Below are 16,039 nucleotides of genomic sequence, written 5' to 3' on the forward strand. Positions count from 1 at the left end.
AGCTCAGTTGTATATAAAGAGTAAATTTGATCCTTTAGGATGCCTTACAATCCTAAGACACACATTAGAGTTTTGGTATAAAATTATTGATTCTTAATACCCTGCAAATCTCCAAAATCCTTCTCCATCTCAGTAAACAGTATCGCCATGTTGAGTTACTCAGGCCACTAACTTAGGAGGATTCCTTCGTTCCCCTCTTTCACACCCATGTCCTCTGCATCAACATATCAGTTCTATTTCCAAATACAACCTAGTGGGACCTCTTCTCACTACCTCCACTGCTGTCCCCCTCTCCGAAGCCCCATCCCATTGCCCAGACGACTGCAATAGCCTTCTAACTGGTATCCCGGCCATCACTGTTGCCTAGCCAGCCTCTGAGCAGCACCCAGAAAGACCTTTAAAAGCCTAAGGCATGATCTGGGTGGTGATTACACACTTGTATAGGTAGGTAAAAAAAAGCATCAAGCTGTACCCTTATGAGGTGTCCATTTTCTTACAGGTGAATTAAGCTTCAATTTAGAAGAAAAAGAGAGACATGAGAGATGGATGAATAACAGCAAAACTAGAGCTGCTGCTGCTAAGTCGCTTCAGTCATGTCTGACTCTGTGCGACCCCATAGACGGCAGCCCACCAGGCTCCTCTGTCCCTGGGATTCTCCAGGCGAGAATACTGGAGTGGGCTGCCATTTCCTTCTCCAATGCATGAAAGTGAAAAGTGAAGGTGAAGTCGCTCAGTCGTGCCTGACTCTTAGCGACCCCATGGACTGCAGCCTACCAGGCTCTTCCATCCATGGGATTTTCCAGGCAAGAGTACTGGAGTGGGTTGCCATTGCCTTCTCCGAAAACTAGAGCAAATTGTGATAACTGAACACTTAAGCCTTTTGACGGTTTCCATTACAAATACAGAAAGATCCAAATTCCTTATGGTGGCCTCATTTAACATCCCACCATATTCTCCCTGTTCTGTCTTCAGATAACAAATCCATTCTATATTCAGGACATTTGCACTTGTTCCTTCTGTTGGGCATTTTCTTCTCCCTGATTTTTACATGTGCGGTGACTACTTATACTCAAGGTCTCCACTCATATTTCCCCCTCCTAGAAGAACTTTCTTGACCACCCTCCTTGCAGTGGTCTCCACATCCCCAATTATCCTATTTATTTTTTGAAGATTTTTTTCACTCATTGAAAACCTTCCTCATACATGTTTATGTATGGGTGTACATATATGCTGGTCTAGCTAACTAGCTATCATCTATCCATGCATTCCTCTCAATATTCTTTGATCTCTCCTCTCATCTATAAACTCTGAGGACAGACCCTTTGTTCCCTAGGGCCTGCTACATAACAGACACTCAAGAAATAGTTGTTGACTGCCTGAATGATTGTTGCACAGATACTCCATAGTAACTGTCCACTCCCTTGTCTATCTTAACTGCTGGGTGGTATTCTGACTTATTTTAAATCCAGAGGGGACTTTTTGCTGCTCCACACTCTATGAAATGCACAGCTGGATAGCAGGAATTGCCACCCATTCTGTACCACAGGGTGTGAGGAACCTCGTGAAGCTACGTAGCAGGGCTACCTTTATGAATCATTTGTGTTTACCTCTGAGATTTCCACCTCTTCAAGCCATGACCCACCCCTTTCCCAGTTCAGGATCTCTCAAAGAAGGGAGTGCAAAGATGGGACAGGTTTAATCTGCAGCTATTGATCTGAATCTTCACAATGACTTTAGTAGCTTGCCTTGGCCTGAAGTGTAAGGAAGGGTGGTCTTAGTAAGTCAAGACTGGAGCTTGAAAGGCTGAGCAAGATACCAGGAGCTACCTGGTCGCTTCACTCTTCTGGTACTTCATTCCTAACCCCCTAGCCCTCAGCGTGCATTGGAATCACCTGGAGGGCTGGTGAAAGCAGTTGCCTAAGCCCCACCCTTGGAGTTTCTGCTTTAATATGCCTGAGGATTTACATTTCTAAAAGTTCCCAGGTAATGCTGCTGACCACAGGTTGGAGTCACTGTCCTGCCCTTGAGGAATTCCTGTTGCAGTTGTTGCCCTGATGGCTCCCCATGCATCCTAACGAGACAAAAATCAGTGTGTGTGCTTCCGTAGGTGTCCTAAGGGGTTTGGGAATGTCTTAAAGAGTTTCTCTAACCGTTGGTCCATACTCTCCTAAGGTTTGTAGCAAAATATTTTTTAAAAACCAGTGAAAGTATCTTTGTGAAATCTCAACACAGAAAGATAAAAGCAGAGTGCACGAGGTGAGGCCTCTCTTAGGATCCCTGGGATCCAGGGAGTGTCCCAGTTTGTAACCACGGGCAGGGTGGGCCTAAGGCCGGGTCAGTCTGGTTTAAGACCCAGCTCTCTTTTACAGCTGTGGGATGCAGAGAATTTGCTCAATCCCTGAGTCTTAGTTCCCACAGCTGTGGAGAGGGACGCCCTCACAGCCGCGTCATCTACCTTACAAGTGGCCGGAGGAGGCCCCAGTGGGAGGATGAGCACCCGCACGGAGCAGCAGTTACGTGCTGTTACGGGATCACCCGGCTTGCTGGGCTGACTCCGTGCAGAAGAATGTGTTGCCGGGAAGGGGTTGGCAGAACGTGAAACCACAAAGCCCTCCTTGTAGGTCCCTGGAGGCACAGAAGCCTACAGATTTTCCCTGTTTCCAGGCTCTTGCGTCTGAGGTCTGCAGGGCCCATGCTGACTGTGAGGCGGCTCAAGGCGGGACCCTTGGCGCCCGAGGATTTCTTTAGTGGATTCAAGCATGTGGGGCGAGGGGCAACCTCACGGGGCCGGAGAGGAAAAGGTCAGATACTTAGGTGGTCAGTGCCTCCCGTCCCACAGCTACCTTGGAAACAAGGGCTCTTGGTTGACCCCCTGCTGACCCCGGGCTCCAGGCTCTGCCCTCCCTGCTGTTATATGCCGCCTCAGGAGAAATGGATAGCCAGCCTGGAGATTCCTGGCAGCCCGCCGGCTTGGCAGCTTCTTCCAGAACAGTCCGTGGAGTACAGACTGCTCCCTGTCTTCTTCTAGTCTAGTCCCTGGAGAGATTCCAGTCTCCCTGCTCTAGCCTTTCCCTTTTCTGCTTATCATGGGGAAGGAATATACATCTAAGGCTTTAAATCACAAAGCCAGCGAGCTGGCTCTTCACAGCAACAGAGCCCTTAGCAGTAGCAGCCTCAGTTCTCAGAGAGCTACACAAAGACCACAGCGAATTTATTACTGTTTTCAGTCTACAAATGGGGAATACACAACACTGGTCAGGAAGTGGAAGGCATTATGGATGGGAAAGCCTGAGAGCAGACAGGCATCCATTAACAACAATAAAAATCCTGTTCCTTATAAAATGGGACTCTCAAAATAGGGGTGTGATGGCTAGAATTTAAATATCCCAAGGTAGTTTAAAAACCCAAGGGAAGGGCTCTTAACCATTTACACATATTTTTAAAAATGATCCTACTTTTTCTTGGAGGAGAACATTTTAGCCCTGATAATAAGGCCCTTTTAACCTGGCTTAGTAATGAAGGCAGGGATTTCCCAGGTGGCACTAGTGGTAAAGAACCCACCTGCCAATTCAGGAGACATAACAGATATGGGTTCGATCCCTGGGTTGGGAAGATCCCCTGAAGGAGGCATAGCAACCCACTCCAGTATATTCTTGCCTGGAGAATCCCATGGACAGAGGAGCCTGGCGGGCTACAGTCCATGGGGTCGCAAAGAGTCGGAATAACTGAAGCAATTTAGCAGCAAGCAGCAGTAATGAAGGCAAGTGTGAATTTGTGGGTTTGTAGGAATTATTTTTTCTGTGGAGCCCAATATATTTTCCCACTGACTATAGTACAGCAAGTAGAGCTCTTGAGAATGCAGTGGACTTGACAGGGAGTAATTCTTCCAGAAAAAGCCTCGCTAGCTGACTAGTTTCAGGGGGAAATGCAGAGGAATCTCATTGCACAAGCCTGCCATCCCTGTGGACTTGGGAACCAGCTCTGGGAGCCTGTTGGACGGGGATGCAGAGCCCTCTGGTGGACGACTGCTTGACTGCATTTAGTATAAAGGCTCTGAATCTGCTGGCCCAAGGTTAGCCTTGAATTCAAGTGTCACAAGAGGGGGGCATTTTGATGGCTTCTTTAATGTGATGCGGTGAGGGAGAAGGGAGAGACCCATACCCTCAACCTGAAGGACAAGAAATATGCTCATTTTGCCGAGGGCTGGTAGAGAGGCTATTGCCCAGCAAGGGGATAATAAATGTTGAGAAGGAATAAGCCAGGGAATAAATTAATAAAGGCATAGTTCTTCCTGGAGCTGCTGAAATGCATTTGCAGAATCATAGGTATTGGTAGACTGGGTCCCAAAAGACCCCAAGTAAGGGGCTGCAATGGGAATTAAAAGTGGAAAATTCAAAGATTAAAAACAGTTTAAGTAGAAAAAAATTAAAAAGTCACATTTATCAAGATGAGGAAAGAGAGGTGTAAACAGTGTTGAAGAAAACTGGAAGTTTCTTGGGGCAAGAGTGATGCTCTAGAAAATATAGATTAGATCTCAAGCTTACGTGAAGCGACAATCTTATAAACACACACTGAAGCCTCCCAGGTTTGTCTGCAGTGGTCGAAACCACGTCCCTTATTTCTGTGGCAGCATTAGAGAAATCGTTTCTGGCTTAATTTGGACCCCAACCTTCCTTACTCCCCTCCATTCACAGAGGTAACTAACCACTGTCTTTCTCCTCTGTTTTCTTTTAGGAAAGTGGTTACCTCTCTCATCTTTTCTATTCCCAGGGTGAAAATATAGGAAATGACGATCCATTCCTGGGTAGAAGGCCAGCGCTCCATCTTCACTAGCACGATATAGTTGAACAGCATCAAGTATCCGATGTACGCCAGCTGTAAGGAAACAGAATACAGTGCTCTGGCTGCGAAGACCTGGGAGCCCTGCCCTTGGGCAAGGGCACTGTGCGGCAGGACACGACAAGGTCAGCAAGCAGGATGGTTATTCACGGTGAAACGAACTCCTAGGTGCTAAACCATTGAAAGAATTTTAAAAGACTACAATATTTGAAATACTGGTATTCAGTCTTCCTTTTGAACCTTGCATGTCTCGGGTCCCCACATTCTGCTTGCACCAATGTGTCATGATGCACCATTTTGTTTTGCAGTTACCCCATTTCTGGAGTCTTTTTGGCTAAAAAGGGAACCTCCTCTCTCAGGGACTGCTCTTGCGTAGATATGAGGCTTGGGTCCTTGAACCAGTGAATTTTTGCCTAAAGAATGCCAGGTAGATTAAATGTCTATAAGAAGGAAAGGCAGACACATGCTACACTTGTATATTGGTGAAAACAACATAAAAATAGCCCGGACTTCCTTGGAGCCCCACTTTAATTCTCTTCTGTGTTTACTTTTTTTTCCCCCTTCTATCTTAATGTGCTTGCTTGGCAGTACCCTGGGAGGGTTTTACTTCATCCCTGGTGCGACTTTCCTGCCCTATCCAAGCTAGGAGAGTCCTTCCTGGTTTCTCCTTCTTTGAAACAAAGCAAGAGAAGACAAGCAATTTATAGGAAAGAATGAGTCCGCGAGGCTGACTGCGACTTGGAGTGAGATTTAATTCTCACGAGGCACTAACACTAGAGGTGGAACCCTGATGGAACGGGCTGAGTGGCAGTGTGTCCCAGGAATACTCCTCAGGGTTCAGGTTTGGTGACTGTCACTGGAGGACTTAGGTATGTCTAGTGAGAGGACAGTAGCAGGGCTGACGAGGCTCTTACAGAAGAGGCTGAGGAAAAAACTCACTCTAGGGTGGGCAGTGGCAAAGAAGCTAAGCCTTTTCTAGGTGAGGCTTCAAGTTGAGTATTGTACTTGCTAGCTTTAGGGGCCCCAGGGGCTGTGATTAGAACTGAGTAATTCAAATCTGCACTCTTTGGAGCTTAGCAAAGAATAGGAAATGGTGTGGGCGAAAGGACTGAGACCTTGAGAATTCTGGAGGTACAGGGCGATTCTGAAGCCCTGGAAGCTGCTTAGAAGGTGGAAAAACATGCAGCCTGGCTGGGGACACAGGGGTTCGGGCAGCCCTGCAGAGCTTGAAAACACTGCTTTCTTTCCTAATGGACCTCTTTTCTTCTTTCCTTCCCCTCCTTTTTTCCTCTTCCGCCTTTCCTTTATTCCCTTCCTCTTTTCCTCCTCCCCTGTCCTTGTTTCTTCCCATTTTCTTTTTTCCTTCCCCCTTTCTCTTTTTTCTGTTTTTTCCTTCCCCTCTTTTTTCTTTTGTCTCCCCTTCTTTTTCATCCTTTTTCTTTCCTCTCCTTCCCTTTTTAAAAACAAATGAATACACAGATCCTGAATAAGACTTACATTTTCTGAGGCCTTGTTATGTTGATGGATTTACAGACACAGCTATTTAATTTCTCATCTCTCGAAGGGCTGGCATATGCATATACACGTTGGAGATCACGTAATAAAGTGAGAGGGCAGCTGAACAGATTCTGAAGACGCTCCTGTACACCCACCCCGCACAAGGACCACTCTTTATAACCACGCCTTAGTTCCTACCCCACCCACATTGAGATCATTAGCACACTATGAAAACCTCACCTGAAAAGAATCTTGTCTACTCAACCTATATCCAGCGGTATAGGATGCTGTTCAAGGTGTAATTTGTTTTATATGGTTCCTGTTTACCATTATATTTTTGCATCCACTCTCTAGTCCCTGTGAGTTCTGTATTTTACAAAACACAAGGAAAGGACTTTAATGGTTAAATGTTAAAATATACTCTCAGCCTCCTTCTGACCTGAAACCCTTCTCTCTTTAGTTGCTTCTCTCTCCTTGTTGGATCAAATCCCACTGCTTCTGGTGGGCCTTGTTAACCACCAAGGTTTTGTCATTTTACTTACTTCGTTGCACAACTTTCCAAACCATTATCTTCTCTCATCACAAGTAGGCCCAGTGACACACACACAATTCTTCCAGAATCTCTCCATTTTAGTACTTAAATAACTCCTTTAATCTGCCTCTGTCCTGTAAATACAGGTGCAGTGTACTTGTTTGGCAGAAGGACTAGTGTTTGGTGGAAGGAATGTAGATGAAAAGTCAGTGACACCTGGATTTAAAAATCCTCCACTCAGCTGTATCTTTTTGTGCAAATCACTCTGCCTGCCTGGGCCTCCTTCTGTGAAATGGAGATATTTGCAACTGACCCTGCAGAGCTTTTGGAAGGACAGAGAGACCGGAATATGCATCTCTCTCCTGACACAGCCCAGTGAATGGTGGCTTACATTATTATACACCTCTATTTTCAAGAAACTTCTATTCTTCTACCTCTGCTTACCTCAGTCTTTCCTTTTTACCCCTGTTCATTACTCATACCTCTGTTCTTTTTTCTTTTTTAAATTGACCTCATTGCTCATGCTTCTTCCAGGACCTTCTCTTTTAGCTCCTGTCTATTTTTAAAATCATAACTACTCTACAATGCTTTCCTTTCCATTATCAAGCTACAATGTACTATTTGGGGACAACTCTCAAAATATGGACTTCCAAAAATAGGGCTTTAAACATGTTTCAATGGTACAATAGAGGACTGGCTTCTGTCTTAGAAACAACCTAATCTTAGAACTTGCTAACATTCATGGGGCCTTGCTGCACATTACCCTAACAGGACATGGTTTAATGGTTGTGGGTGTATGTGTGAATATATATTCATATATATACATACTTGTATATATCCTATAAGCTTTAACAGGCTGTGGGTAGAATTCCATAATTTTGAAAAGAAACATAACCTTATGATTCTTAGGTTAGTGGGAATCCTTTTAGAATCTGTTTATTTCCTTATGTATTTTTATAAAATTTCCATTAACCAAGATGCATGACTCCTAAAGTATGAAAAGTAAGCGACCAAAGCCTGCTGAAGCTGCCTGGGGGTCCCTGGTGGGGCTTGGCCATTCCTCACTTCTTTCTGGGCCTTTTCCTACTGCCACAAGAGTGTGGAAGGGCTGCATGCTGTTGGCAGATGAAGGAGTCTGCTCCTGCTGGAAAAGCCCAGAGCACAGTGGTGCCCTCTGACCTGGCACCAGTGGTACCTTGAACTGGTGTCCTCTCCAACTGGGCCCTAGGAACAGGCTCTCACACAAGCCAGTCTGGGAGCCAGCTGGAACAGAAGAGGACTCAACCTGCTCTCTGGAAACTTGCTAAGACAGGGAACTCACGTTATGTGGAAGTGAGGTGTGCCTTACCTTTCAGAACCTTGGGAATGTAGAACGGGATACTTTTGGAAATTGGGGTGGGAACTACTCTTACAGACAAGAAGCAAAAGCAAATGGGCCCTTTGATTTAAAGCTGCATTTGACTGGTCAGCATCTCTGGGGATTTTAAAGATTGACACTCCACATCTCCATTTACTTCCTTGAGGCCTGGGCTTTGTCAGTGCACGTGGATTTCTGGAAATCATCGTGGAAACACAATTGGACATGACTGGAGCATCGGTCTAAGGGGTATGTGGAGGGTATTCAGTCAGCCATGAAGAAAGGAGCTGGACACATGCCCTCCCCTCCTTCTCAAAGAGGTAGCCCCACAACCTGCAGTATATGGTACAAGGAAAGCAGTGTGCCCTATGCTTCCCAGACTACAAGGGTCACCTGAGAACTTAAATAGCCTCTCAGGCTCCTCCCTGGAGATTCATTTAGTGCGGCTATGACAGGGTCAGGAATTTGCATTTCTAACACAATCCTTTATCATCATGGAAGTTTTAGAAATACCAGGCTGAAAACTCAGCCCTTTGTCCAGAGTAATGGTTCTTATCCCTGGCTACTCATTACAACCACTTGGGAGCTTTGAAATATCCTGATGTCTAGGCTGTGCCCCAGACCAACAATATTAGAATCTCCAGGAAAAAGAACCCACGAATCTTTTAAAATATAGATTAAATAGAACCCAGGTGTGTGTTTTTTGTTTTTTTTAGCACTCCAGGTGATTCCAGTATATGCCTAAGGCTCAGAACCATTGCCAGGGCATTTGTGATCTAAAAATATTCGTGGCTAACAAACTGCCTCAGCTGCGTGAAGGGAACTAGAAAAAAGGAAGTAAAATTAATACAGAACACAAGAAAAAAAAAAAGGATGACTTAGAAGGATAAAAGAATCACATACTCTATTTATACAGGTGATAGATAATTCCTGAAACTACTACTTCTATTGGCTTCTTTTATGCTCTAGAAAAGGAATCTGTAAACATTTCTTTAAAGGACCAGATAGTTAAGATAGTTTAAGGTTTTTATGAGTCAAATGGTCTCTATTACAAGTGATCAACTCAACAGTTGGAGCATAAAAGCAGCCAGATTATAGGTAAATGAATGGGTTGGGTTGTGTCCCTGTAAAACTTTATCCATGGACATATGAATTACATGTGAATTTCATGTGTGACAAATTCATCTTCAATCGGTTTTATTTCAACTCTTAAAAAAATGTGAAAAACACTCTTAGCTCACGGGCCATAATGGGCAGTGGGCTGGATTTGACCCATGAGCTGTGGTTTGCCAAATTCTGACTAGGCTGAGACAATTAGAGCAGTCTAATATAAGAGAAAGGGCAGACCTGGGCATAAAATACAATAAAAAATATTATCTTGATGTAACTGTTAGTTTAGGAAAAGTATATATAGAGCACCTAGCAGAGTGCCTCATAGTAGGTGTTCAATAAATGATAGTCTATCGTTGTTGAGTGGACGGATGAATAAAGCACTGTGCACTGTTGCTCCGCAATTGGTCTAGCCTAGGAATAACAAGTTACATTTAATTATGCTTAATGTGTTCCAGGCACTGTTCTAAGTGCTTTACATATTTTTACACATTTAATCTTTACCAATCCTTATAAAGCAGGTACTATTATTATCCTGATCTTAAGAAAATTGGGAACAGAGTGTTAAAGTAAATTGCTTAAGGTCACACAATAATAAAGAGGCCCAGACAGGATTTCTACTTAGACTGTCTGACTCCAAAGTCCATGCTTGTCACTGGTTGTCAGAAAACAACAAATATCAGCATGCAATATATAAATAGAAATGATTTTTGCATCCCTTAGTTATTTTTTTTTTTGTGGGGGAGAATATTTTTCTTTTTTTAATGTTAACAAAGTTTTTACTTCTTTTTACTTTATTTATATTTTGAGAATTTCTCATCCTCTTTTAAGGCTATGCTTTAAAGCAGTGATTTCCAACATGTGCGGTTTACCCCAAGAGGAGATATCTGGCAATGTCTCAGACAGTGTGTTTATCACATTTAGGGCTGGAGACTGCTACTGGCACCTAGTGGACAGAGGCCAGGCTGCTGCTCTGCATGTTACAATGCACAGGGCAGCCCTCCTTAACAAAGAATTATTCTGCCCCAAATGTCAATAGTGATGAGGTTGGGAAAGCCTGGCTTAAAGTCATCACTGAGTGTCAGCACACAGGACCACACAAAAAAGGACCTCATCTAGTCATTTGCGTCACCTCGGCCTCAGACTCGGATTATCCTGCTGCTGACTCAAGTGGCTGGTGTGTAGCTGGTTGTGAGAGAAGCCAAGAGAGCAGATGCACTGCTTTTTATCCGGCACCACTCCGCAGCGGCTGGAGAGCAGCAGAAGCGGCCTGGGTCGAAACTTACCTTAAGCTTAAAATACCATGAAAGACAGAGGCAGAAAACCAGCAGTCAGGCCATTTCTCCCCTATCAGGAGGCTATTTCAAGGATAATCTTTCATTTTGTGGGCAGAAAATATTTGCAGGGTATGCTTACTGGACAGTATTTGCTGTGATTGTAGGTTTCTTTACATGTTTTTCGCTGTTTTGTTTGCATGTTGCTTGCGTCAGAGCAATAAAGGTTGTCTGATGACATATTATATTGGGAGTAATCACACACTTCTGATCCCCATCTTTAGTGGTTTTCCTTCTAACACTCTGCTCAGCCCACCAACGGTCCCCCTAAAACCAGGATTGACATCTAAAATAGCCAACTCTGATCCAGCACTCATCCATCCAGAACATGGAAGCATTTTGTAAAAGGACCTCTATTTCCCTTCTAGACTTGACTCATATTCATCTCATTTCTATTTCTGTTAGCTCTTTTACCATTTCCTTTATTTTCCGCAAGGAGGAGAAATGTAGAAACTGTGGAAGCTGCCTCACAAGCTCCACAAATCTTGCAAAGCTATAGGAAAAAGCAAGGTCTTAGGACTGTTATTCCTGCCTGTGTGGTCCTTATATTATGACTCGCAGAAGAAACCACCCGGGTGCATGAGCAACTGATGCTGGCTCTTTGTGGCCATCCATTAAAAACGAGAAAAGGAAAGATGCTTACAGTGTAGAACCAGAACTTCACAATGGGTGCATTGTAGAATTCATAGATTTTTCTGCCCAGGGGGATTAACCGGTGTCTGCTCTGAACTTCTTCTTCATCCTTCTTCCTGGAGGACTCCCCGTTGTTTCTTCCCAACATCGCCTACGGTGGAAGAGGACCCACAGCATCACAGCAGGGTTCTGGAGAGCAGGCAGTTCAACATGCTCATTGTACAGACGGGCAAGTGTGTTCCCAGAACCTGAGAGCTTTGTTCAGGGTCCTCAGAGGTTTGGAGATTGTGCTTCTCTAGGTGTGTGTCTGCATTATACATGGACTCTGTATATCCTTTGCCTGGGATGGAAGGCCTTAGGGATATTTCTTGATTGTCCTCGTCTCTTCCTCCCTGGAACCTCTGGAAGATGAGGTGTTGGAAGATACCCAAAGTTCTGAGAGACAGAAAGAGCATAACCTGGAAAGACCAGGAACCTCTCGTTCTTCCCAACCCCTTTTTTCGCTTTATCATGAGACAAGCAGGTTTGGGTTCTCTACTCATGCTAATGGCTCTTAAGGATACCTTAGACTAGTAATGCCTTATTTGTCCAAAGGCTATGGATATTCAAGAGGTTTAGTTATCTGAAGTGCCTGAGCTTAGGTTATGAGCATCTACTCAACTTTTAGGCATATGCCTTGGTTTCCTGATTTCAAACCCTGCGAAGCCTTAGTTTGGTGATTCCTGGGCACACTACATTCCTCTGCATGGGAGAGTCAACCAGGCGGGACTAGAAGTCAGGCCTGACTTGAGAAGGACCTCATTTTTAAGTTGTTGCAGATTTCCTTAAATCAATTATTTCCTTCTCACTATTGACAGCAGCAGGAACAACAGTGATTAAACGTCACAAAAAAGGCAGAACTTGAAAACAGGCAGACGTTCAGAAAGAGGAGTGGTCCTAATCTGGACACTTAGCATCTGCGGCACATTGGGCAAATTATTTTAACCTCTCTGAGATTTAGTTTCTTTAATTGTTAAATAAGGGTAGTAATAGCGCCTGATAGAGGGTTGGTCTACAAATCAATCAGCGTCTGGCATTAATAAGTGCTCAGTAAATATTGTTGTTGTTTAGTTGCTAAGACATGTCTGACTTTTTTGCGACCCCGTGGACTGTAGCCTGCCAGGTTCCTCTGTCCCTGGGATTTCCCAGGCAAAAATACTGGAGTGGGTGGTTACTCCCTTCTGCAGGGGATCTTCTTTACCTGGGGATCAAATCTGCATCTCTTGCATTGGCAGGCAGATTCTTTACCACTGAGCCGTCAGGGAAGCCCCAGTAAATACTAGCTGGTCTTTAAAGTGAACTAAGACTTTCTCAGATTCTCTTGACTGAAATGATTTAGTTGGGATCTCTCACCAGAAAAAAGTGTGATATTAGGGGTCTATTACACCATAATTTCTTGGCTTTAATTCTTTCTATGCTGTTCTAAGCAAGGTTAGTTCTACAATGTTTGGCAAAGGAAACTTTTATTAAGTGTGAGAACGGGGTAGAATCTTACAACTACTCAGAGACTGACAAGGGCTTGGGAGAAGAAACAGTACTAGGAATAAGGGTTTATAGTTGAAGATCTAATCACCAAAATAATTTACCCTGAAGTTGGTAACAGAGACAACCAATAGGTGCTTCTGGCTTCAAACCACCTTACGCACAATATGAAATATTAGTTTCAACTATTTCTGTCATTACCTCAAGTATTCACTTTACTTAAATATGTAACAATCACAAATGATTTACCTGTAACCAGAGAATTACAGGAGAGGGTAATTTCCATTCCTTTATTGACCCTCTGGCTGGAAAAGTACCTTGAACTAATGAATAAGTAAGACTCCATACTATGGCCTATCTAAGTATTTATTTTGATCAGTGAGCTGAATCAATCTTCATGATAGATACTAGACAGCAATAGGGTTCTACAAATATCGATCATTAACCTCAAGAAACTCTAAAAGTACATGATGTTTGCCTTCTATAATTTATAGTCTATGTAACACAACTATCCTACTTCTTTTTATTTATATGCTCAAAAATACAGGCTCAGAATACATTTTGGTAGACACTTAAATGAGAGTAAAGGCAGCCTGGAGGGTTTTAGGCATCTCAGAGAATAGCATCTTGGGATAAACTCGAGGGACCGTGGCTTTTTCAACAGTTACAACAATGCCCTTGGTCTCTGGATGTATTGATACTTTATTAGGCAAAATTCAAGACACTTACCTGGCAAGGCAGGTAAAACAAAAAGAAAAACAGAACAATCTATTTTGCCTTAAATATTAACAAATATTTCAAAGTGAGTGCATTTCTAAGAGGCTTTTCCTTGATGGTTTAAGTAAAGCACTTTTGGCATTTCATTAATTCCAGCCTAAGCAGCTTAATGTGCTGATTTTGTTGACTTCTTTTTCCAGTAGTCAAACATTTCCTTTGGCTACATTTCTTAAAGCAGATTGCAACAGGGTTGAATACAGACAAGACTGCACAACACGGATTTCAGAATCTTTGCTGGCTGGACACAGATGTCAAGTCTGGGAAAGATCCTTTGAGGTGAACTAAGCTATTGAAGGCTACTAAACTGAAGCAAACTGAGGCTGATATTTCATGTACAACTTTGGAAGGGCCAAGGGAAAATGTTCTATTCCAAGAGAGGATATATTGGTTTAACACAGAAGCTCAGATATCAGTCCTATGAAGGAAGCAGAGTTGTCAACAAGTTGCATTTTCTAATTCTGTTCAGAGTGAGCTGAGACCAGTGGTCCAGCAGTAACAGAACTTGTCATTAGGGTCTAAAGAAGCATCACATTAAAAAAAGGTGCTGTCCAACTCTGATTTTGCCAGCCCATTAGTCCCTGCCTTCCTTTCATTCTCCCTGCTGTTTTAACCTGTGGAGAATCAGCTCAGGCATTAATGCTACTGTGGTGTCTTCTCCTTGGGTTCTCAGTGGGCAACAGCAGGGCCTATTCTCTGGGAAGCAAAATTTGCTTTCAGTCCAGAGATGCACCTTTCATTGTGGCTTCTTGAAATATCAGATCCTCAACACTCTGAATGGAGCAGGAGAGGAAAGCTGCCTCTTTGTTTTCCTCCTTGAGACCCATCCAGAAAGAATACTGCTTTAGCTTCTGACTACCTTCCTAGTTTCCTACTTTGAGCCCTCCTAGGATGTACGCCAAAGTCAAGGCCATGTCAAACTAACTTGGAACTAATTAGGTGGATAACCTTGGGCCACTTAACCTATCTTGAATCTCAGCTTCCTCACCTGTAAAATGGTATAACAATAGTACCTACCTTGTGAACTTGCTTTGAGGATTCCATGAGTAAGTGTAAGTAAAGCATTTAACACCATTATAACAACATTAACAAACATTTATCTCATGATAGGCACAAGTAAATATTAGTTACATGTAAGCTTTTCGCATTGTTTACATGTACCTGTGAACTATTAATAATAATAATAATGTTATTATTCTCCTATTAGAGGTTAAGAAACTGTGCCTGAGGTCCTACTGTGAGTAGGTGATGGGGCAGGATTCTGCTGAAGTATTTAATAAAGATTCGATATTACTACCACCAATGTTTCTGCTAATGATTAAAATATGATTTCCTATACTTGAAGGCAATCAGACCAAAATTAAGGTCAGATCTTTAGGGAAGACAGTCATTTGATCCTAACATAGAGGGAAGCAGATGCCTCCACTAATTTATAGAAGGATCCTAAAACTGAAAGCAAACATTGGACTTCAACTCAGTGAGTGAAAAGCTGTGGCCCGATGCTTATTTACTGTTGTACTTGGGGCTGGGAATGTGCCTGCGAAGAGATCTTTAAGAAGAAACTGCTGGAAGGAAATGGCATTTATCTGGAGGAAAAACAATTCACAGGGTGTTCCCATTAGGATAATAATGCAAAGGCCTTTTGACACCTGAGCAAAACCAGTTTTTATTTTCTACCCAAACAATTCCTGGCTCATCACGGTCACTGGTCAGAGTGATAGGGAGGCTGGGGGATATCCAGGAAGTTCTAAGGAGTTGTTGCCTTATGTCACCAAAGCTCTGAAGCCTTGTTTGTCCCTTTAACAGCCTGTGATATTTTTAGACTTTGAATACAATCCAGTGGCAGTCACACTGCTCTCCAGTTAGAGTTGTGGGAAGCTGTCCCATGCCCAGCTGCCCCCAATCCCCCTACAGAACAAAGGATCCATGCTCTATAATTATACCAGGAAGAGCTAATAAAAGCCTTCCATACAAACCTCAAAATTCAATTAGTCCTGCATTTGTGAGCCTGACCTCGAAGATAGCTAAAGGCTTAGCTTCTGATCAGCACAACAGTTTCGGCTCAGTGGAGCCGACTGCTCCCAAATCAGATTCCCTTTTCTCTTCAGGTGCTAAGACTGTCACATCACCTGGTTGTTTATAAAGTATTGCCCAGTTGGAAACTTCAGAGTGTCTTGCTTTTCAATTTCACTGGGTTGTTGAGCGCCACTTATCCTGGCCAAAGGATTAGAATTAGTCCCTTTAGTTACTTATGCATAGAGAGGACACTTTTTATGGGGGCGGGGAGGTTGCATAGCACACAGCATGTGGGATCTTAGTTCCCTAATCAGGGATTGAACCTGTCACTGAACTATCAAGGAAGTCCTCAAGAAGACACTTTCATAATACCCTGGTCTCAATACTTAAATGGAAGTAACTGGTGGGAAGGTGACCTCAGAGTTA

The 16,039-nt window shown here is 43.4% G+C and overlaps 1 protein-coding gene across 11 annotated transcripts in view; it reads right to left on the reverse strand.

Annotated features, from left to right (window-relative positions):
* Positions 1-16,039, reverse strand: part of TRPM3 (transient receptor potential cation channel subfamily M member 3) — a 608,518-nt gene that overhangs the window by 72,052 nt on the left and 520,427 nt on the right. For all 11 annotated transcript variants that reach the window (XM_005683743.3, XM_005683729.3, XM_005683725.3 and 8 more), the window contains 2 exons: positions 11,313-11,453; positions 4,747-4,875 (listed from right to left, as the gene is read on the reverse strand). In XM_005683743.3, the coding sequence (XP_005683800.2) occupies positions 4,747-4,875; positions 11,313-11,453 (270 nt within the window). The remainder of the gene's footprint in view (positions 1-4,746; positions 4,876-11,312; positions 11,454-16,039) is intronic.

This window comes from Capra hircus, chromosome 8 (assembly GCF_001704415.2).
Source record: "Capra hircus breed San Clemente chromosome 8, ASM170441v1, whole genome shotgun sequence".
NCBI lineage: Eukaryota > Metazoa > Chordata > Mammalia > Artiodactyla > Bovidae > Capra > Capra hircus.